General features: G+C 40.6%; 1 protein-coding gene across 1 annotated transcript in view; it reads left to right on the plus strand.

Moving 5' to 3' along the window:
* LOC124387533 (basement membrane-specific heparan sulfate proteoglycan core protein-like) overlaps positions 1-23,677 on the plus strand; it is a 58,845-nt gene that overhangs the window by 29,813 nt on the left and 5,355 nt on the right. The window contains exons 9-16 of the mRNA XM_046851944.1: positions 1,202-1,234; positions 1,740-2,015; positions 3,793-4,068; positions 5,929-6,213; positions 9,605-9,871; positions 17,897-18,172; positions 20,218-20,390; positions 21,405-21,408. Coding sequence (XP_046707900.1) covers positions 1,202-1,234; positions 1,740-2,015; positions 3,793-4,068; positions 5,929-6,213; positions 9,605-9,871; positions 17,897-18,172; positions 20,218-20,390; positions 21,405-21,408 — 1,590 coding nt within the window. The remainder of the gene's footprint in view (positions 1-1,201; positions 1,235-1,739; positions 2,016-3,792; positions 4,069-5,928; positions 6,214-9,604; positions 9,872-17,896; positions 18,173-20,217; positions 20,391-21,404; positions 21,409-23,677) is intronic.

The following is a 23,677-nucleotide window of genomic DNA, read 5'->3' on the forward strand; positions in this document are numbered from 1 at the left end:
TCTTAATTATGTCCACACATCTCTGCACTGCTATAGCCTTCATATCACATGCTGTACATATGATACATATTTATCTGCACTATTTGCACGATTGCTACTTTTTGCACTTCTGGTAGATGCCAAACTGCATTTCGTTGCTGTGTACCTGTAAAATGCAATGACAAAGATCGATCTATCTATCTATCTATCTGTCCGTCCGTCCGTCCGTCCGTCCGTCCGTCCGTCCGTCCGTCCGTCCGTCCGTCCGTCCGTCCGTCCATCTATCTATCTATCTATCTATCTATCTATCTATCTATCTATCTATCTATCTATCTAATATTAATATGATGTGAGGTCCAGTTAACAGCTAAAACAGGTAGAAGTAATAACTACTTTTTACTTAAGTACATGTCAGAGCCAAGACTTCTTTACTTTCACTTGAGTAAAAAGGTATAATCAGTACTTCAACTTTTACCCGAGTATTTTAAAACATGAGTATCTGTACTTCTACTTAAGTAAAGGATGTGTGTACTTTTGCCACCTCTGGTTACCTAGTTGGACTTTTGGCATTTCTTGCCTTGAACAATCCCCTTCAAATCTGCCTCGTATTCCGTTGTTGCCACTCGTAGCAATTCTTTCACGTGTGTCAGTCTGAACAGATTGATGCTTTGATTTCACATGTTTCAGGGTAGAAAACAGACTTTGTGGGGGGGTTTTATGTGCGTGTTCACTTTGCCCGAGTTCAACACGGTATTTTCATCAAATGCGCATGAGATGAATATACCGCAAAGTTTCCCAGTAGTGGCAAAATCATTTAAGTCTTAAAAGTACTGTATTGAACTCAAGCGAAGCGAACACGCACATTAAAAAAAACACAAACACAAACTTCGATATGAACGTAAGAGCCGCATGAAACCAGCCAAAGAGCCGCATGCGGCTCACGAGCCTCGGGTTGGCCACCCCTGATATATGGTAATAGTATGGTATGTATATTAATAAAATAACCCTGTCAAGTCAAGTCAAGTTTATTTGTATAGCGCTTTTCACAACAGACATTGTCTCAAAGCAGCTTTACCTTGGTAATATACAGTATTATACAGTATTAGAATAGAATAAACTTTTAGATATTAACAATATATGTTTTTTTTTTTAACAGCAAGCTTTATTGTTTACTGTCAATAATGTCTTATGTTTGTTTATTTCTTTCATTTTCTACTTTTAGTGCTGACTGGACTCATCCATGGTGCTCAAGCAGGTAATTTATATATATATATATATATATATATATATATATATATATATATATATATATATATATATATATATATATATATTTCTTTTCCCATTGCCTTTAATTGCATGTGTGTGTGTGTGTGTGTGTGTGTGTGTGTGTGTGAAAGTGAGCTTCTAGCATTAGAGTTTTTTTACCTTCAATATTTTGTTTTATTGCAAAACATCCTTAAGATCTGACTAAAGATTAAATGTAAATTATTTCAGAAATAAATATTAATTTTGAATCTAAAAACTACTTTCAGAACAGTAACTTGATTAATTTAAGGGTTGAGCCATTTTTATTTTTACATTGTGATCTACAATTTCTTCATTAGTAGTAATTGTTGAATAAATTAGTCCACATCTGACAGCGTGTAAACTATTATATGTGATATACTGTATTTTATTTCAATAATGTTACTTTATATTTATATAATGATGATGAAATTTTTCATACATTCAAAATAGTATTTCTTTTTTTTTTACAGAGAGACCCAAACCTGTGGTGATTATAAGACCGGGTACACATGTGTTCAGTGGAGAAAAAGTGACATTCAAATGTGAACTACAGGGAGGAGGAGACACTGAGTGGACATACAGCTGGTATAAGAAAGATAACAGAAATCCCCCATTCAGCACAACACAGGAGTTCAGCCGTGACTCAGTTACAGACTCTGACAGTGGTGAATACACCTGCAGTGGGAGGAGACACAGTGACTCTCAGAGCTCAGAGATCAGTGATCCTCTTACACTCACTGTATCAGGTACGTGTTATTAACAAGGTAAATATTGTTGTTATAAATATTGTACCACCGGATCTGATGTTACCGCAATCTTTGTTTGAAAGTGCCTTGTTGCGCAACAGTGGAGATGTAGCAGCTATCATATGGTTCAGCTTGATGACTGTATATATTAGTGTTAAGATGGTTCTCACACTGGTTATCTAAACACATTCCTGTTATCTGTTCAGTGTCTATAGGATCTTTATGATGTGAGTATGTAAGGTATACAGGTAGTCTTTATCTGGGCTCACGCATCTCCGGTTATTATGTCTTCTTAGCCAATCAGGAACAGTTTTAGTTCAGATTTTTTCCAGTGTGTGTATATATACTTTTCTGTTATCTGCATTAAACTAAAGATAAACATATGCGCCATGCTGTGTGCTGTGTGATTCTTCACTGACCAGAAAAGGCACTACGGGCATCGTAGATCGCTTGGAAAACCTCTCCAAGAATGAAGTTTTGTTTGGGCATAATAAAAATCTAACAGTATATTATTTTAATTAGCTACTGGACATTTCCTCACTGACTTGCCCCTCCTGCTAATTAATTCAGTTATGGTAAATCTTGCTTCATTTAACAGATACGGGGCATTAACTATTATGTTAATGTCCAGTAGCTAATTAAACTAATATACAGTCATCAAGCTATACCATATGATAGCTGCTACATCTCCATGGTAGCGCAATGAGGAGCCTCCGAGCAAAAAATGCAGTAACGTCAGATCCAATGTTATATATTCAGTCATAATTATGAGTTAGTAAGTCATCAGCATCCACTGTTCATTAAATGTTGTTGCGAGAACGCTCCTAGCGCCGTGCACATTACCTTGAAAGCGCATGCAGAACAGTGCCGTCGTGCTACAAATTAAACAGTTGCATGCGCCATGAACTGTTCATAAAAGACTCATTTACAGTACTTATAAAAACAAAAAACTATTTAAATGATTTTACCTTCTATATTTTTATGACTGCTTTTTTTTTTTAACCACCCTGAATGTTATTTATTAATTAAGGCTAATAACATGTAGTCAGATGCGGCTGCTTTAGAGCAGGGGTGTCAAACTCAGGCCCGCAAGATCATATCAAATGTGTATTAGAGCTGGCCCGCCAGTGTATAGCACATACACCGCTAATACTACAAATCACAGAATGCTTTGTTAGTGCGTTAGCGCGTCAGTCGAGACCGCTGAAAAACTCTGCGTACTCAGCTCTAAATTTACTCTTTGACTTTGAAGTATGTGTGTGCTGCACAGTTTCCATGTTTGCTCCCCGACACACTGCTCCAACTTCATGCCCAAGCTGCTCAAATGCTCTCTATGTTTGGCATCTTATATCTTGTGAGCAACTGTTCTCTTCAATGAAGATGAACGAAACACCACTCAGGAGTCTCACTGATGAAAACCTTCACTCAATCCTGAGGATTTCCTCAGCTCAGAGCCTAAATCCACCTTACTTCAATCAATCAGAGTAAATCAGAGTGTAGCAAACTGAGCTTGAATTAATGTTGCCTTAATGCACTTTTTCTAAATACATTTTATTCAAGAGACCTAAAAAGTAAAAAAGTTTTACTAAAAAGTATGAAATGAGAGAGACACAATCACTGATCACGATGAGTTTAATTGAATAAAGCTATTTTTATTCTCTTCTACCTTTTTTTTTTAAACAATAGAAAAATAATTATAATGAATACAGTAACAGTGTTTCATTAGTGGGGTATGAATTCAAACCTTAAACCCTTTCTGCTAATTTTTATTTTCCAGAAAAACTGAAACCTAAACTCACATCAGACCTTGCAGGAGCTGCTCTAATAGAAAACTCAGTGTCACTGCTCTGTACACTGAATCTGCAGTCTGCTGGATGGAAGTTTTACTGGAAGAAAGAGACACAGAGCCGTGAGACTGAAACTGATACAGATCACTATACAATTAGCTCAGTTACAGTCTCTGATGGAGGTCAGTACAGGTGCAGAGCTGGAAGAGGAAGAAGCCCAGTCTACTACACACACTACAGTGATGCACTCTGGGTAAATGTTATTGGTAAGAGACTTTTCTGCTAAGTCTGAACATATAAACAACGTAAGCAGGGTCACAACGTGAGTGAGGGGCAGACTGGCCATCTGGCAGACCGGCCATTTTCCGAATGGGCCGACGTACATTTTGGGCAGATACGCATCATACTGTTTTTTCCCACGCTTTGAACCCTGCAGCTTAAACATGAAGTGGCTAATTTATGAATTTTTCCTGGGTTTTTTCCGGTTTCATAAGCTTCATGCCGCCAAAAAACTGAGCCCCGTCACATTAGACCAATGAAATTGCAGAACAAGTTAAGATGATCCAGTGAAACTCTTTATATTAAATCGAGCGAGCTCCCACTGACTCAGCCCACACGACATCATAAATATGGATGAGTGTTGTGTTCTCTTTCTATTGAATAGCTATTACCATTTATGTTCACCAGGTGGTATATGCATGTTAATGGATGTAAAGCGGTGTTGTAGAAAAAGACTCGCGTGCTAATGTGAGGTAAGGAAAGAAGTATGGAGATACCTAGCTACGGCTCGTGTCCTGCCTGCTTTTTTTTCTAATCCTCCTTCAACATAATGAGGTTCCTCTGACATTTGACCTGCCCTCACTCGGACTGTCACAGGAAAAAGTGAATCATTTGTAACGCAAAAAACAACTGGGCATGAAAAAACGCACTTCACCTGTGTTCTGAGAAAAGCTTCGAAATTATGATTATTTTTAAATGCGTGACGATGCCAAATGTAAAACTCCAGAGAGAAATTGTTGTAAATGTCAGAAAGGATGGATAACGGAAAGCCTAACGAATGAATCGTGCATTTAAGGTGGCACTCCATTTTTAGTGGGAGGCTTGGATGGCAAGTGGGGAGAAATCCTTCACTAAAACCGGCCACATGGGAAGAGCAACTTATGGTCAAGTCTGCCAGTGGATCCTGACAGCGTGGAGCACTGTCAAAATATCCACTAGAAATCAATGGGTTTCAAAAGCGACAATGAAAACGATCCTAATAAAACATTGGATGAAGCAATTCTGAGGCTGTTCAACACCAACACCGATGGAGATGACTTCTGTGGTTTTAGTGTGCAGGAGGAGAAAGACAAGTGAACAATGACTTTCTTGGTAGGCTACTGTTTTGTTATAAGCTGTATAACTGCCTTTCGGTTAAGCCTGTGTAAAGTTCATTTGTTTTAATGTAGGCACCTGTGGCTTGTAGCTCTTATGTGCGACGTATTTATGTTCAAAATAATATATATATATATATATATATATATATATATATATATATATATATATATATATATATATATATATATTTTTTTTTTTATTCAGTGGCTTATATTTAGCTGCGCTTATTAGTCCAGAAATTAAGGTAGATGGCGCTGGGGACTTTGTGGCAGTATAATGTATTTGTCAAAAAAGTTAGCACAGGGTTTTTTCCAGACAGATCGGCCTACTATGAGACATTTATTCAGCAGCCCATTGATTATTTTCTTAATTGACATTGCGCTGATCCAATCACATCTTTAAACAACTCCGCTTTTAGGCTTTGTGCAAGCATGCAGCGTCAGTGTGTATCTGTTAAAATAGTCAGAGAGATGAAGAAGAAACTCAACCGAGGCACAGAGAAATTGATCAAAATATTTATAAAATTGTAACCAATTTTGAGGTTGAGTGAGTTTTTCACACTGTGATCTCTATTTACTTCATTAGTAGTGATTGGGAAAATTATTCAGTCCAAGTCAGATGGAGCTTAAACATTTACATCTATTCACATTTACATCTATTCACAATGTTACTACTAATTTAATTAATGGTCTTGCAAAATAATTAATACATGTAAATTAGATATTTCTTATTTATTTTTTTATTTTTAGAGTCCCCTAAACCTGTGCTGATATTTGAGCCTGATAAACAGGTGTTCAGTGGAGAGAAGGTGACGTTCAGGTGTGACCTACAGACAGAAGAAAACACTAAGTGGACATATTACTGGTTTCGGAATGATTATACCTCCCACCCATACCAAACAACACAGGATTCGAGCTTTAGCTTAGATACACAATATTACACAAACTATTACAGTGGTAAATACTCCTGCAGAGGGAGAAGAAGTGACTCTCACATCTCTAAGATCAGTGATCCTGCTACACTCACTGTATCAGGTGAGTGAGTTTTACAGTTTACTCATTAATTATGTAAATGTTTTTATCTTAAAGCATTAATTTTGCTTGATTCCTGATAACGACAGGAATTATCACTACATATTAATTACTCTGACTGGTTTAATATCATTTTTAATTCAATTAATTTAAATTGTTAGGTAATAAATATACTATTTATTATTTAATAAGATATTTTGCCAAAAGTCAAGCTTATTCTATTGTCATAATTCTACATGTTTGAAACAAGATGAAGGTTTCACAGTTGTATGTTTAGATCTGTATGTTTATTTAAGTGAAGATCTTTAAATTGATAAATGATGAGTGCAGTTGGTGGTGCAGGTTGATTCAAATTTCCAACAGCAAATCTCACACACACACACACACACACACACACACACACACACACACACTCACATTAGACAACTCACACACACACAGCAAAGCCCCAAGATAAAGAACTACTTACTAAATGTAACAATATGTAGACTCTAAGAAAGAAACGTCTCTAGGTCACGACCATAACCCTAGTTCCCCGAGGGAACGAGACGCTGCATTGCAACACTTTGGGAATGCCCCTGTGTGACCGCGCTCTGAACCATGTGTGTAATCTGACCAATAGGCGTTCAGATGTGACATCATCAGCGGGTGACTTCGCGTAAACCAGGAAGCTACAAATGGCTGCAAGACGGAAAAGACGCTAGCTTTGGCATGAGAGAAGGTAAGCGCTGCAGGGATGCAGGGAGTGTGGCACGGAGACGCAGCGTCTTGTTCCCTCGGAGAACTAGGGTTACGGTTGTAGAGCCTAGAGACCTAGATACATTTCCCTTCAGGAACTCCAGCTGCGTCGCAACGCTTTGGGAACGAGTGTCCAATCACGCCACACTAACCAGACCCTGCCTAGAGAGTGAGGGAGCGGGAAAGCCAGAGGACTCGTAAGCCGACACAATTGTATCCACTACCCACCTGCTTAATGTCTGCTTATTGGCCGGGAAACCTTTCCTGTTAGGGCCGTAGCAGACAAGCAGCTGCTCCGACTTCCTCCATGGACTCGTCGGAGGGCCCTCGAGTAGGGACACCATATCCGCAAACCATGGTTTGCCCGGCCATCGAGGTGCTACCAGGAGAAGATGGACTCCTTCCCGGCGAACCATCTCCAGAACTCCAAGAAGCAGCGCGATCGGGGGAAAGGAGTACAGGCGTAGCCTCGGCCATGACTGTACCATGGCATCCAGACCTAATGGGGCTGGGCAAGAGAGATAGAACCAGAGGGGACAGTGTGAGGTCTCCTGTGTCATAAAAAGATTCACCTGGGCTCTGTAGAACCTCCGCCATATGAGCTCCACCACCTCGGGGTGGAGATGCCATTCTCCAGGCCTCGGCCCCTGCCTCGACAGGGTGTCTGCTATGACATTCAACCGTCCCAGGATGTAAATGGCTCTCAATGAGAGGAGCCTGTCCCGAGACCACAAGAGGACCGCTCGCACTAGCTTAAGTCCCTCATCCAAATAATGTAGCAGGTCAGCCTGGTATGCCTGCAACACACCCATGGTGTGGAGACAACCCGCAGCCTGGCCTGCTGCCATGTAAGCCTTCCCTACTAAGGGTGATGTAGCACTTAGGCTTAGTAGGGAAAACCAGGGCCTTTAGCGATGATGCTGCGATGGGGGGGGTTATCTCTTCCACACGCGGCATCGCCCCGTAGCCGCACTCCTTAGCCCCAACCACGTTCACGTAGTGCGAGGAGTGATGGGAAGTACACATTTACAGTAATTCTGTCTGCTTGCCATCACTCGATCAGAAAAACACAGCGAAACAGCGCTTACCTGAATGAACAGAAGCTAGCGTCTTTTCCATCTCGCAGCCATTTGTAGATTCCTGGTTTGCGTGCCGTTGCCCGCCGATGACATCATGTCTAAACTTTTGGTCAGATTACACACGTGGTTAAGAGCACGTTCACGCAGGGGCGTTCCCAAAGCGTTGCGATGCAGCTTGAGTTCCCTAAGGGGAACAGCAATGATTTTCAATATTGGACAACATAAGAAGAAATTCAGGTAGCTCAGGTTCAGGCTGTTCACCCTAACATTAGTTATCTTCTGGCTTTATTAGTATAACTGAGAACTTGCAGTCTAAAATATTTATAAATTTACATTCTACAAAACTCTACAGGGATTTTTATCATAAATTTTATTTATCAGATGAACTAGGAGCTTATAAAAAGTTTATTTATTATGAATCCCAAAAACACTGAGAAAAAGGAAACAAATATACATTCAAAACCCAGGAGCAAAGAGTCCAAAGGAAATAAATCTACAAGCTAAAGCAAGGAAAACTAACATGCAGCAGGAGCAAAAGTCCATGAAGCAAAAACCGGCAAAGGCAAAAATGTCTGCATTCAAAAAGCACAGGATGGAAAAACCTGGTAAAAGAAAACAAGAAAAATACAATGATTTGGAGAAAAATACAAGTCTGTTAGGCGAGACAAAACACTCCGAAGCTAGACTTGTACGGAAACACAAAAGCTAAAGGGAAAAATCCCCCTAGATCCAGAAAGACATGGGCAAAATGCAATATGCAAATGTTCAACAAGAAAAACAGACAAAAATAAATAAATAAAATAAACAATGGAGTAAATTGTAAATGTGCCCACTGTGGGACAGATAAAAGTATATCTTATATCTTAGACATCTACTAGGAAAAAAATACTCTCTTCATTTATTTATTTTTTAACCTTTTTATAGTTTTGAAAACGACCACACAAGCTAGTTGTCATTTACAAATGTTTATTATTGAAGCATATTCAAGATATAAGTAATTTGGAACAACACAGTGTTCAGTTTATTAGTTACAGTTTCACATACATTAAGTCAATATAGTAAGAGGAAAAGTAAATAGATCTGATGGATGTATGAGCACAACTATAGTTAAATGAGGTATTGGTGGATGGGATGTGCATTAAATGTTGTTTGTTTTATTAAATCTGTAAATTAGGTGATGAAGGCAGACTGGAAAATAGAGAATGTTACTTAGATCTACTGAGTGTGCAGATATTTCTTTGCAGTGTATTATATTTATATACATTTAATGATGTACATTTTACTGTGGGCACTGGTGGCAACAATGATTAATTGTTATTGTTTATAGGTAAACAGAGTTTAAAAAACAAAGACATTTCTAGACCCTCACTTCAACCACAGTGGAACTTTACATTTAATTTCTCTTTTCTTCTTCACATCACAGTCATGAATCACAATCTAAATAAAGATTCAAAAATATTTTTATTTAACTAGACATACATTGTGTGGCATCATCACAGAGTATTCATGTTTTGCTGTAGAAGTGATTAATGTAGTAAAGACTTCACTTTAAAAAAAATATATTTAATTTCTAACAGAAAAACCTGAACCTGAACTCACATCAGACCTTAAAGGAGCTGCACTGACAGGAAACTCAGTGACTCTGTACTGTACACTGAAGCTGCAGTCTGCTGGATGGAAGTTTTACTGGAACACCCAGAGCCATGAGACTGACACCGAAACACACTCCTACACCATTAGACCATTTAGTGTTGCTGATGGAGGTCGGTACTGGTGCAGAGCTGGAAGAGGAAACCCATTCTACTTCACACACTACAGTAATGCACTCTGGGTAAATGTTATTGGTGAGTAAAAGACTTTTAGTGAATTTGCACAACTCTGAACAAACAAACAACATTTGGGCAGGATCACATTATAACAATTACACAAGTAAATACAGAAAACACTAACTAATTGTTTCATTATGAAATTATTTTAAAGTATTTTATTATTAAAGAGAGGCAGTGTGTGCATGGCTGAGCAGGACTGGTGTGAGGTAAACTAAAAAACATATGGCATTATAGCTTTGGTAGAAAATGTCACCCAGTGTTGGACAGTAATGAAGAAAATGTAATTCATCACTGTAGCTTTTTTACTTATCTTCAAGTCAAGAGGCTTTTATTGTCATTTCTACTATACACAGTGGTACACAGTACACAGTAAAAACGAGACAACGTTTCTCCAGAACCCTGGTGCTACACTAAACAACAACAAACAAAACAACATAGAGCTACAACACAAGTTACATAAAGTGCATCGAGTGCAACCTAGTGCAAACAGTGCAGACAGACAGTGCAGACAGGCGACACAAGACAAGACACAAAACCCAATATAGTGCCGACCAGTAAACCTACTGTATACTTGATTATACAGTACTGTACGAGAAGACTGTAAAAACTATAAAAACTATACAAACTAAAAACTATACCCCAGAAGTGAGTGTAAACAGATCAATGTAGTGCAAAAAATACAGCAGCAGTCGAAGGTGCAAAAAAACAGCATGTAAACAGTATAATACAATGATAATGATAAATGTGCAAAAACAGCAGTTAAGAGTGTGGTACAGTTGAGAATAATAAATAATAAACAAATGAATGGTGGTGGAATGGATTGAGATGAGTGATGAGTGTGTGTTAAGTGTTAAGTCCAGGAAAAATTTTACAGTTCGTTACACACATTTGAGTGCGTGTGTGTGTGTGAGAGTTCCGTTTCATTTCTGTGTATTAAGTAGCCTGATGGCTTGTGGACTGTTGCATAGTCTTGTTGTGGCGGCCCGAATGCTTCGGAACCGTTTTCCTGATGGTAGGAGTGTAAAAAGTGTGTGTGAGGGGTGTGTGTGATCGTCCACAATGCTGTGTGCTTTGCGAATGCAGCGTGTAGTGTAAATGTCCATGATCGAGGGGAGAGAGGCTCCGATGATCTTCTCAGCTGTCCTCACTATCCTCTGTAGGGACTTACGGTCCGAGACGGTGCAGTTTCCGAACCAGGCAGTGATGCAGCTGCTCAGGATGCTCTCAATCTTCCCTCTGTAGAACATGGACAGGATGGGGGGAGGGATGTGGGTTTTCCTCAGTTTTCTCAGAAAGTAGAGACGCTGCTGGGCTTTCTTGGTGATTGAGCTGGTGTTGAGTGACCAGGTGAGGTTGTCTGCCAGATGAACACCAAGGAATTTGGTGCTCTTGACGATCTCCACTGAGGATCCATCAATAATCAGTGGAGATTGGTCGCTCTGTGCTCTCCTGAAGTCCACAACCATCTCTTTCGTTTTGTCCACGTTCAGAGACAGGTTGTTTGCTCCACACCAGGCAGTTAACTGTTGCCACCTCCTCTCTGTATGCTGACTCGTCGTTCTTGCTGATTAGACCCACCACGGTCGTGTCATCAGCAAACTTGATGATGTGGTTCGAACTGTGCATTGCTACACAGTCGTGAGTCAGCAAGGTGAACAGCAGTGGGCTGAGCACACAGCCCTGGGGGGCCCCAGTGCTCAGTGTGGTGGTGCTGGAGATGCTGTTCCCGATCCTGACTGACTGAGGTCTCCCAGTCAGGAAGTCCAGGATCCAGTTACAGAGGGAGGTGTTCAGGCCAAGAAGGTTCAACTTCTCGATCAGGTGCTGAGGAATGATTGTGTTGAATGCTGAGCTGAAGTCAATGAACAGCATTCGTACATACAAGTCCTTGTTATCCAGGTGGGTGAGGGCCAGATGGAGGGTTGTGGAGATAGCATCGTCCGTGGAACGGTTTGGACGATACGCAAACTGCATGGGGTCCAGGGAGGGTGGAAGCTGTGTCTTAATGTGCCTCATGAAGAGCCTCTCGAAGCACTTCATCACGATGGGTGTGAGCGCGACGGGACGATAATCATTGAGGCAGGAGACAGAAGACTTCTTCGGCACGGGAACAATGGTCGTTGTCATGAGGCACGTGGGAACAACGTTGCTGCTCAGGGAGATGTTGAAGATGTCAGTGAGGACATCTGCTAGCTGTTCTGCACATTCCCTGAGCACTCTGCCGGTTGTCTGGTCCAGCAGACTTCCGTGGGTTAACTCTGCATAGAGTTTTCCTCACTTCAGCTGTGGTTAGACAGAGCACCTGGTCAGTGGGAGGAGGGATGGTCTTCCTCGCCACCACGTTGTTCTGCACCTCGAACCGGGCGTAGAAGTCGTTCAGCACATCTGGGAGGGAGGGGTCACGGTCACAAGCAGGTGATGTGGTTTTGTAATTCGTAATCGCCTGAATACCCTGCCACATGCGCCGGGTGTCTCCACTGTCCTGGAAGTGGTTGTTGATTTTCTTCACGTGTGCGCGCTTCGCCTCTCTGATGGCACGAGACAGTTTGGCCCTTGCTGTTTTTAAGGCCGCCTTGTCCCCTGATCTGAAGGCAGAGTCTCTTTGTTTCAGCAGCGCACGCACATTTGCAGTAATCCACGGTTTCTGGTTGGAGCGTGTAGTGATGGTCTTGGAGATGGTCACATCATCAACGCACTTGCTGATGTAGCTGGTCACTGATGATGTGTACTCCTCCAAGTTGATGGAATCGCCGTAGGTTGCAGCCTCTCTAAACATGTCCCAGTCAGTGCATTCAAAACAGTCCTGAAGAGCAGAAGTAGCTCCTTCTGGCCAGGTTTTCACCTGTTTCAGAACCGGTTTAGAGCGTCTGATGAGCAGTCTGTATGCTGGAATTAACATAGCAGAGCAGTGGTCTGAGTATCCGAGATGGGGGCGGGGCTCCGCACGATACACGCCGGGGATGTTTGTGTAAACAAGATCCAGCGTGTTCGCTCCTCTCGTTGCAAAGTCCACATGCTGATGGAGTTTAGGAAGCACAGTCTTGAGATTCACATGGTTGAAATCTTCGGCGATAATAAACAATCCGTTGGAGTGAGCATTCTGCAGGTCGCTAATAGCGCCGTAGAGTTTACTCAGTGCCTCCTTAGCATTAGCACTGGGAGAAATGTACACTCCGACGATGTAAACTGTGGTGAATTCCCGTGGCAAAAGGCTCATAGGCTCAAAGGCCTCAAAGGCTCATATCCTAGTATATTAATGTATCCTAGTATATTAATGTTTCACTGCTTTAATGCTGTCCTTTCATTTCATGCTTAATATCAAAATGATCTCAAAATATCTGTTCATTATTTTCCAAAAAAAATAGCATTTTATATCTACTTTACTAAAGTGTTTCCATTTGGGGAGACTGTCTAGTGTCTTTTAGACCTCATGTACCAGACATCCCTTTTAACCTTTAACGTTGGCATGGGACCCTCAAACCATAAAACCATCCACTCTCGAAACTCAGCTCCAGTACATCTGGACACAGACACACACACACATCCCAAAAAGGAGCATTTTCTTTAGTTAAAGAATAAATTTGTTTCAAATCCCGTAGGACATATACATATATTGTATGTATTCCCTCCTTTCAAATAAACCTAGTGTTTAACTCTGTTAACAACAGTTACACTTTAAAGGTTTATTACTGTATCTCTGCTTTAATGCTGTCTTTTCGTTAAAAGCTTGATGTCAAAGTTGATATAAAAATTATCTGTTCTTTACTTTCCAAACAAGGGTCAATTTATATGCCAGAATATAACATTGTATTAACACTAGTAATACCTCAAAGGCTCATATCCTAGTATATTAATGTTTCTCTGCTTTAATGCTGTCCTTTCATTTCATGCTTAATATCAAAATGATCTCAATATATCTGTTCTTTATTTTCAAAAAAAATTAGCATTTTATATGATCATAAAGTGTACCATAATGTCTTAATACACTTTGGATAAAACTATAAGTTCTCCAAACCAAGCATAAACAGGTAATCCCCCACAAACACACGAACAAAAGATGTTTCTCCCTCCAAAAAGTTTATGCCTGGCATTAGCCATTCCACCAAAGATGGGTGTGGCTCGGGGACCTTTAAAGTGTCCTGAAGCCCACCAATCGTGGTTTAAGAACTCTTTTTCGAGATGGGACTCAAACCCTTTGAGGCAGATTTTCTGGCAAGCTTTACCTTCAAGAATGTCTCCTACTCTGATCTTCAGGAGAACCTGGAAGAACTTCTTACTGCCTCCTAACGGACTCTTCAAAATTTTTTATTTGTCTACCACATCCGGACTCTAGTTCAGCAAAAGCCAAGTTAATTTAAATATTTATGAGTAACTATAATCCATTATAATTACTCATAAATATTTCCCTTTTTGTGAGATAAATTCACTAGGAGTGAGTGGAGTGGGTAATTATTCCTACAATAGTAAATTTTAGATTTAATTAATCATAGAACTTTGGAGACTTAGGTACATTTGAAGGCAAATACTTTTGTACGTTTACTCAAGTGAAAGTCTAAAGGGACACTTTTACTGGAGTAATATTTTATCTACTGTATCTCTACTTTTACTTAACTACATGGTTTGTAATTAACTCACCACTGACGTCACAAAAATGTGGTGCTCAGAGGCTGTAAAAGGCCCTTCATCAATTTTACTATTTCAAAGACATTAAAATGTTTGTATCGAGACCGGCCTGAGTGTGAACTTTTATTCTGAATCACTGAGTGTAAAAGGCTGTACAGTGAGAGATTAGTGAGTGTATAGGAGTTATGAATTGAGAAATAGTATGTATGTATCTATACAAAAGTGGAAACTAAACATTTACCAGTATCCCAATAAAATATAAATAATTGAATTAGACTGATGTTTTAGGTTAATTTTTTTTTTTATTTGCTAAACTGCATACTGACTAAGCCACAATTCTTCTGGAAGAATGTCCTTTGGACTAATGAGACAAAATAGAAACTTTCTAGTAAGGAACATCAGCTGTATGTTCACAGATGAAGAAATAAAGGTTTAAAAGAAAAGAACATAATGTCTACTGTGAAACAAACATGAAGAAAGCTTGATCTGATTTGCTGAGCCTGGCAAAGGGAGTTCAGTATCAATCACAGCTCCAACTGAATAATTACTCAGAGCATACAGCTAAAAGTACCCAGGCACTAACAACAAAAACACTGAACTCTTCTGCAGTGGGTTTTTTTTATGAGCCCTGACCTGAAATCTATGGGACGGCTATGGAGAAAGATTAAACATGCAGTCTGGAAAAGGCAGCCTTCAAACCTGAGACAGCTGGAGCAGTTTGCCTGTGATGAGTGGAACAAACTACCTGTAGGCAGGTGCAGAAATCTCACTGAGAGCTTGTTTGTAGTGATGGCTTCTGAAGGTTGTGCAACAAAAAATTAGTTTATGGATCAAAAGCAAAGTCAAAATTTTATACAGCAATTACTTTCGAAAAGTTGTAGGTTTTTGCTTTTTTTATGTAGAGGGATACCAACAAATTTGTCCAATATATTTTCAAATTTTAGTTTCTTGTTCCTTTGCTGACACAAAGAGAGAGAAGGAGAGAAAGAGTGTGTGTGTCGGGTAACCATCAGCCACGCCTCCCTCCAAGGCTCTAACTCTCTCTCAGCCGCTCCCTGCTGTAATCATCTACACCTGTTTCCCATTACATTGCCACCTTTCCACCTCACTCACTGTTGGATCTACTTGTTGCCATGAGAGATCTACCGGACTTCCTACGCCTAGTATTCACCATACTATCATGCTCCTGGCTCTATTTTGGATGAAGTGCTCAAGATAGGTTTGCCTTTAACAGTTCACATTAGCGATCATCCCTGGACTACCCACATTACAGATTCCACCCCTCATTATGGAGTCTACCTGCATTAAGGATTCTACCCACTCTCCGGTTTGTACTTCTCCTCAAGCCTCTGCCTTGTATATGTTCAGACTAAATAAAGACAAGCTGTTTAACCATATTCCGGTTTTCCGACTCTTGGTCCATGTATAACCCTAACCCAACCCAAAACATAACCTACCTCAATGGATTACCACCCCACGCCAATCTCGGATACCTCGAGAGGTATTTGTCGCTGCTCTCTGGGAGGCAATTGCACCGGCTCCGGCTCACGCTAGCGCGGCTGCATCGCACACTTCCTATAACCAGATGCCATTTGCAGCTTCTTACTCCGGCGAAGTGGCCGAGTGCAGCGGCTTCCTGTGAAGCATCAGCCTCTACATTAAGGTGCAAGCTGCCAGATTCCCCACCAAATGCTCCAAGATCGCGTTCCTAATTTTTCTACTGTCTGAGAAGGCTATCCTGGCCAGCGTGGTGTGGAAACACAATTGTGACAGCCCCAGCGCATACCCCCATTTTACCAGGCACCTCGCTGGGGTGTTTGGGCTGACAATGGCTGACCACCACTACTGCCCCCACCAATCTGGGAAGGCCCCGGACTGGACTGCTGACATCAGGAGAAGTCAGAGCCCCAATTCTGCAGACCATCCATCTATTCACCAGGAGCCCGGGTTCCAGTCTGGAGGTCCCTGCAGCCTACCTTATCCCCAGTCTCCAAGCCCCACTGAGTACATCGCCCAGTCTCCTAACCCCACAGGGGGCATCAGCCAGCTGTGTTGCTCGCTGGGGATCAGTTCTGGAGTTCCACTGTTGGGTATTGCTTTGCCTGGGGTCTTTTCTGTGGCTCGGTCTTCCGCAGAGGGCACCGTTGTGCCTCGGAAATCCGCCAGGGTCGTCACTCCGCCTCACACTTTTCTTGACCTCAAAGGTGTTCCACCCAGTGGCAGTTCACCCGAGACACCCAACCTTCCTCACCCTTCCTTCCACCCTCCTCGGAGTGCACTGGCCCACCTGGCGAAGGTGGGTTTGGTGCATCAGGAGCCGCCCCTGTAGTGGAAGTAATGCCATGTACCATTTTGTTTTTACCTCTGCATTCTTGTTCCATTGCTGAAGAGATTTCATTCCAAAAGATGAACAGGACAGCAGCACAATGTAATTCCAATATGAATAAAAAGTGTAGAAGTCAATTATCAGTACAGTAACCTGATTATTTTTGTGCTGTCTGTTTTTAAAATTGTCATCTACATTTTGTTTATTTATTAGGCGAGACAAAACACTCCGAACCTAGACTTATACAGAAACACAAATGCTAAAGGGAAAAATCCCCCTAGATCCTGAAAGACATGGGCAAAATGCAATATGCAAATGTTCAACAAGCAAAACAGACAAAAATAAATAAATAAAAGAAACAATAGAGTAAATTGTAAATGTGCCCACTGTGGGACAGATAAAAGTATATCTTAGGCATCTACTAGGAAAAAAATACTCTTCATTTATTTATTTTTTAACCTTTTTATAGTTTTGAAAATTACCACACAAACTAGTTGTCATTTACAGATGTTTATTATTGAAGCATATTCAAGATATAAGTAATTTGAAACAACAGAGTGTTCAGTTTATTAGTTACAGTTTCACATACATTAAGTAAATATAGTAAGAGGAAAAGTAAATAGATCTGATTGATGTATGAGCACAACTATAGTTAAATGATGTATTGGTGGATGAGATGTGCATTAAATGTTTTGTTTTAATGAATGCGTAAATTAGGTGATGAAGGCAGACTGGAAAATAGAGAATGGTACTTACATCTACTGAGTGTGCAGAGATTTGTTTGCAGTGTATTTTCTTTATATACATTTAATGATGTACATTTTACTGTTAGGTGGCAAAATGATTGTTATTGTTTATAAGTAAACAGTGTTTAAAAAACAAAGACATTTCTAAACCCTCACTTCAACATTTACATCAGAAGTGATTGTTGTGACAGAGATGAACCATTTACATGTAAGCAGATTTACAGGACAGTATCTACACTGATCAGTAAATAATTTATTCATTTTTAAAAGATTAATAATGTACAGGTTGAAAGGAGTTGGAAATATATTCATATATAGCAATGGTGATATTTTTTTATTTTACAGAGAATCCTAAACCTGTGGTGATTATAAAGCCTGATACACAAGTGTTCAGAGGAGAAACTGTGACTTTCAGGTGTGAAATAAAGAGAGGAAGAGACACTGAGTGGAGATACGACTGGTATAAGGATGATAACACACTCGGCCCAAAACACACAACACAGGAGTTCATTATCAGCTCTGTTCCAGACTCTTCTAGAGGGAAATACACCTGCAGAGGGAGGAGACGTAGTGACAATCAGATCTCAAAGATGAGTGATTCTGTTACTCTCACTGTATCAGGTGAGTGTGAAATGTATCTAAGAATCATTTATCAGAAAGTTTTCATTCATAAATAGTCTCATTATAATGATTTTACTGCTCCTCTTTTATATGTTAACTTTTGATTTTTACTTTCCATAATTAATGTAACAGATTGATTTATTTTGCAAAGAACCACTTCACCGTAGTCAATTAGCTTTTTTTTTTTTTTTTGACACTGTTAATTAGCTGTTATTTTTTAACACACTAATGTGTGCATTATTTTTAAGTTTGAAGTTTAAGTTTATAAAACTTTTTTTATTTTTATTGTTACTATTGTCTATTGAATTAACAGTGAAAATTATAGAGTGTTTTCTATAAAACTTCTATAAACCATTTTATATACAGATGATTCAGGTTTGCCAATTTCTCTGTTAAACATACAGTATTTTGGAATCTTTAAAACAACAATCAAGCTCACTTCATAAAGACTGCCTACATATACTAAAGGTTTAGTATCTTATTTTATTAAAACATTTTCTAAACCACAGTCAGGAAGTAAAAGATGCAAATATACAGTGTAAAAGGAATAAATAAATATTATAAGCATATAACATGAGAAAATAAGATAAGATAAGATAAACCTTTATTCATCCCACAGTGGGGAAATTTCTATGTTACAGCAGCAAAATTAAGAAAAAAAAATGAATGCAAATATATAAAAAGAATATACAAAGAAACAAAAACAAAGAAATAAAAACAAAGAAATGAAAACAAATAATAATAATAATAATAATAATAATAATAATAATAATAATAATAATAATAATAAAAACGAAGAAATAAAAATAAATGCCAAATATATAAAAAAAGAATATACACATACTATAATATCAGTGTATATACACAGTACAATGTATAACTACAAATAGGGGGAGAAAAAAAGTATGCATTTCAGGTAATATTTCAAGGTGGTATTGCACGTAATTGCAGGTAATATTGCACATGATTCATGTAATATTGCACACAGGTAATGTTATTGCACAGCTAAAAAGTAATAACAGTGTTGTATTTTGGTGACTGGTTTTACTGGGAGCAGCTTTGGTTGTAAAGCAGGGAGAAAAGACCTTCTGTAACGCTCCTTCAGACACTTAGGATGTATCAGTCTGTCACTGAAGGAGCTGCTTAGTGATGTAACAGTTATATACAGGGGGTGAGAGGCATTCTGCAGCAATGATGATAGTTTTGCTACCATCCTCATTTCTGCCACCTCCTGTACAGTGTCCAGGGGAATCCCCAGGACTGAGCTGGCCTTCCTGATCAGCTTGTCTAGTCTCTTCCTATCTGCAGTAGAGATGCTGCTGCCCCAGGAGACCACTCCATAGAATATGGCTGAGGCCACCACAGAGTCAAAAAAGGTCTTCAGTAGCTCTCTTTGCACTCCAAAAAACCTTAGTCTCCTCAGCAGAAAGAGTCTGATCTGCCCTTTCTTATAAATTGCCTCAGTGTTGTCTGTCCAGTCCAGTTTGTTGTTTAGGTGAACACCCAGGTAAATGGTGAAAAGAAACAGGGCTAAAACCGTTCCCTGCAGGGCTCCAATGTTGCAGACAATTATGTCAGACTCGCAGTCACGAGTCCTCACATACTGTGGTCGGTCTGTGAGGTAGTCCAGTATCCAGGCAGACAGATGATGGTCCACTCCCATGTACACCATCTTATCCCTCAGGAGCGCAGGTTGGATGGTATTAAAAGCACTATAGAAGTCAAAAAACAAGACACTCACAGTTCTTCCAGCCTTTTCCTGGTGTGAAATAGCCCGATTTAGGAGGAAGATGACTGCGTCTTCCACTCCAATGCCAGGTTGGTAGGCAAACTGAAGTGGATCCATTGATGGGCTCACCAGAGGTCGGAGATGAGTGAGCACCAGCCTCTCCAATGTTTTCATCAGATGCGAGATGATATATATCTTAATTATAATGTATGACTAAAGCAGTAAACCAGATAATTTTTTAGCTAATTAATGTGAACTTAATTATGTTCACTTATTACATTACTCTTCTTCTTCTTCTTTCGGCTTCTCCCATTAGGGGTTGCCACAGCGGATGATCTGTCTCCATACCCCGCTGTTCTCTACATCTACCTCTATCGCATAATCTACCTGTATGTTTTGCTTCACCACATCCATGAAACTCCTCCTTTGCCTTCCTCTTTTCCTCCTTCCTGGCGGCTCCATCCTCAGCATTCTCCTACTAATATACCCCTTGTCCCTCCTCTGCACATGCCCAAACCATCTCAATTGCGTCTCTCTTACCTTGTCTCCAAAATGTCCTACATGTGCTGCCCCTCTAATAAACTCATTTCTTATCCTGTCCATCCTCGTCACTCCCAACAAAAACCTTAACACCTTCAGCTTTGCTACCTCCAGCTCCACCTCCTGTCCTTTACTCAATGCCACTGTCTCTAGTCCATGCAACACCACAGGTCTCACCACAGTCCTATAAACTTTTCCTTTTACTCTTGCAGATACCTTTTAATCACAAATCACTTCTGTCACTCTTTTCCAACCAGTCCACCCTGCCTGCACTCTTTTATTTACTTCTCTAACACACTCTCCATTACTTTGCTCTGTTGACCCCAGGTACCTGAACTCCTCCACCTTCTCCACCTCTTCTCCCTGCAACCGTACCACTTCACTGCCCTCCCTTTCATTCACACACATGTACTGTGCACTACTCCTACTGACTTTCATTCCCCTTTACTACAGCGCATACCTCCACCTCTCCAGTCTCTTCTCATCCTGCTTCCTACTCTCAACACGAATCACAATATCATCCACAAACATCATATTCCAGAGAGACTCCTGTCTGACCTCATCCGTCACCTGACGCCACTGCAAGCAGAAAAGGGCTCGGAGCCGATCCTTGATGCAGTCTAACCTTCACCTTGAACCAGTCTGTCGTTCTTACTGCACACTTCACTGCTGTCACACTGTCCTCATACATGTCCTGCACCACCCTCACATACTTCTCTGACACACCTGACTTTCTCATGCAATGCCACAACTCCTCTCTCTGCATGCTTTTTCTAAATCCTCAAAGCAAATAAGGCATCTGTGGTGCTCTTCCTCGGCATGAAACCATACTGTTGCTCAACGATGGTCACCTCTTCTCTCAGCCTGGCTTCCATTACTCTTTCCCATAACTTCATGGTGTGACTGATCAACTTTTTCCCCCTCTACTTACTGCAGGTCTGCACATATCCCGTATGCTTAAAGATCGGTACCAGCACATTCCTCTCCATTCCTCGGGCATCCTCTCACCTTCCAGAATTTTGTTGAAACCTGTTTAAAAACTCCACTGCCATCTCTCCTAAACAGCGCCATTAATTTACTGTTATGTCATCGAGTCCTAACGACTTTCCACTCTTCATCCTCTTAATTGCTGCTCTCACTTCCTCCTTACAAATCCTATCCACTTCCTGCTTCACCATCTCCACACTATCCAACCTTTTCTCTCTCTCATTTTCCTTGTTCATCAGCTGCTCAAAATACCCCCTCCATCTTCACAACACACTCTCCTCACTAGTCAATACATTTCCATCTCCATCCTTTATTGCTCTAACTTGCAGCACATCCTTCCCAGCTCGGTCCCTCTGCCTGGCCAATTGGTATAAATCCTTTTTTCCTTCCTTAGTGTCCAACTTCTCATATAGCTCTTCATATGCCTTTTCCTTAGCTTTTGCCACATCCCTCTTTACCTGCTGCCGCATCTCCTTGTACTCCTGCCTACTTTTCTCATCACTCTGTCTATCCCACTTCTGTTTTGCCAACCTCTTTCTCAATATGCTCTCCTGCACTTCCTCATTCCACGACCGTGTCTCTTTGTCTTCTCTCTGAAAGAACAGTTTAAAGCCACCTCCAATGTTCCTGGCCTTACTCCCTTTCCACTTGGTCTCCAAAACACACATGTCTAACTTTCTCCTCTCTATCATATCAGCTATCTCCCTCCCTTTACCAATCAAAGTACTAACATTTAAAATACCAAACCGAACCTCAACTCTCTTCCACTTCTTCTTTTCCTGCTGTCTTCCTCCTCTCCTTCTCCTCCTTCGGCCAACAGTAGCCCAATTTTTAATCACCAATTTCCCCGTTGGCTAACAATAACAATACCACTAGCATTTGTTGGTAACCCAGGCCTCGACCCAGGCCTCGAGCGACCAATCTCCACTGATTATCGATGGATCCTCTGTGGAGATCGTCAAGAGCACCAAATTCCTTGGTGTTCATCTGGCGGACAACCTCACCTGGTCACTTAACACCAGCTCCATCACCAAGAAAGCCCAGCAGCGTCTCTACTTCCTGAGAAGGCTGAGGAAAGCCCATCTCCCTCCCCCCATCCTGTCCATGTTCTACAGAGGGACCATTGAGAGCATCCTGAGCAGCTGCATCACTGCCTGGTGTGGGAATTGCACCGTCTCGGATCACAAGACCCTACAGAGGATAGTGAGGACAGCTGAGAAGATCATCGAGTCTCTCTCCCTCTATCATGGACATTTACACCACACGCTGCATCCGCAGCACACAGCATTGTGGACGATCACACACACCCTCACACACATACTTCACCCTTCTACCATCAGGAAAATGATTCCGAAGCATTCGGGCCGTCACAACAAGACTGTGTAACAGTTTCTTTCCACAAGCCATCAGGCTTCTCAATACAAAGAACTGAACAGAACTCACACACACTCACTTACACACACACACACACACACACACACACACACTCACTCTGTGTGTTACTGAACTGTACAACCTGGACTAAACACAATCATCACTCATCTCGATCCACTCCACCACCATTTATATATTTATTATTATTTATACTGCACCTTGTATTCAGTATAATGTTTACATGCTGTTTTTGCACCTTTGTATTCAATAGAATGTTTACATGCTGTCTTTGCACCTCCTTGCTGCTGTTTTTTTGCACTACATTGCTCTGTTCTGTTTGTACTTTCTCCTGGGTATAGTTTTTACATTTCTCCTCACACAGTACTGTATATTTAAGTAGGTTTACTAGTCGGCGCTATACTTGGTTTTTGTCTTTTGTCTTGTCTTGTGTTGTCTGTCTGCACTCTGTCTGTCTGTACTGTTCTTTTGTTTGCACTGTTTGCACCAGGCTGCACTCGATGCACGTTATGTTGTTTTGTTGTTTAGTGTAGCACCAGGGTTCCGGAGGAACGTTGTTTCGTTTTTACTGTGTACTGTGTACCACTGTGTATAGTAAAAATGACAATAAAAGCCACTTGACTTGACTTGACTCCAGTATGAAATTCTTATTTGTGATTCACATGGATGGCTTGGGACCTGCACTAAGAGTGCACTGGCTTTTGCAACCCTAATGGCTGGGTTTATTACGTTACTCTAATAAAGATAAAGAAAACAAAAACAAAAAAAACAGAAAAGCATACTTTACACTTTGCAAATTAGCACTTTCCAAGTTTGCTTTGTAGAAATCAAAACTTGTAGTCTGATTTATCTTAAGT

Source organism: Silurus meridionalis, chromosome 6, assembly GCF_014805685.1.
Source record: "Silurus meridionalis isolate SWU-2019-XX chromosome 6, ASM1480568v1, whole genome shotgun sequence".
In the NCBI taxonomy this organism is placed as follows: Eukaryota; Metazoa; Chordata; class Actinopteri; order Siluriformes; family Siluridae; genus Silurus; species Silurus meridionalis.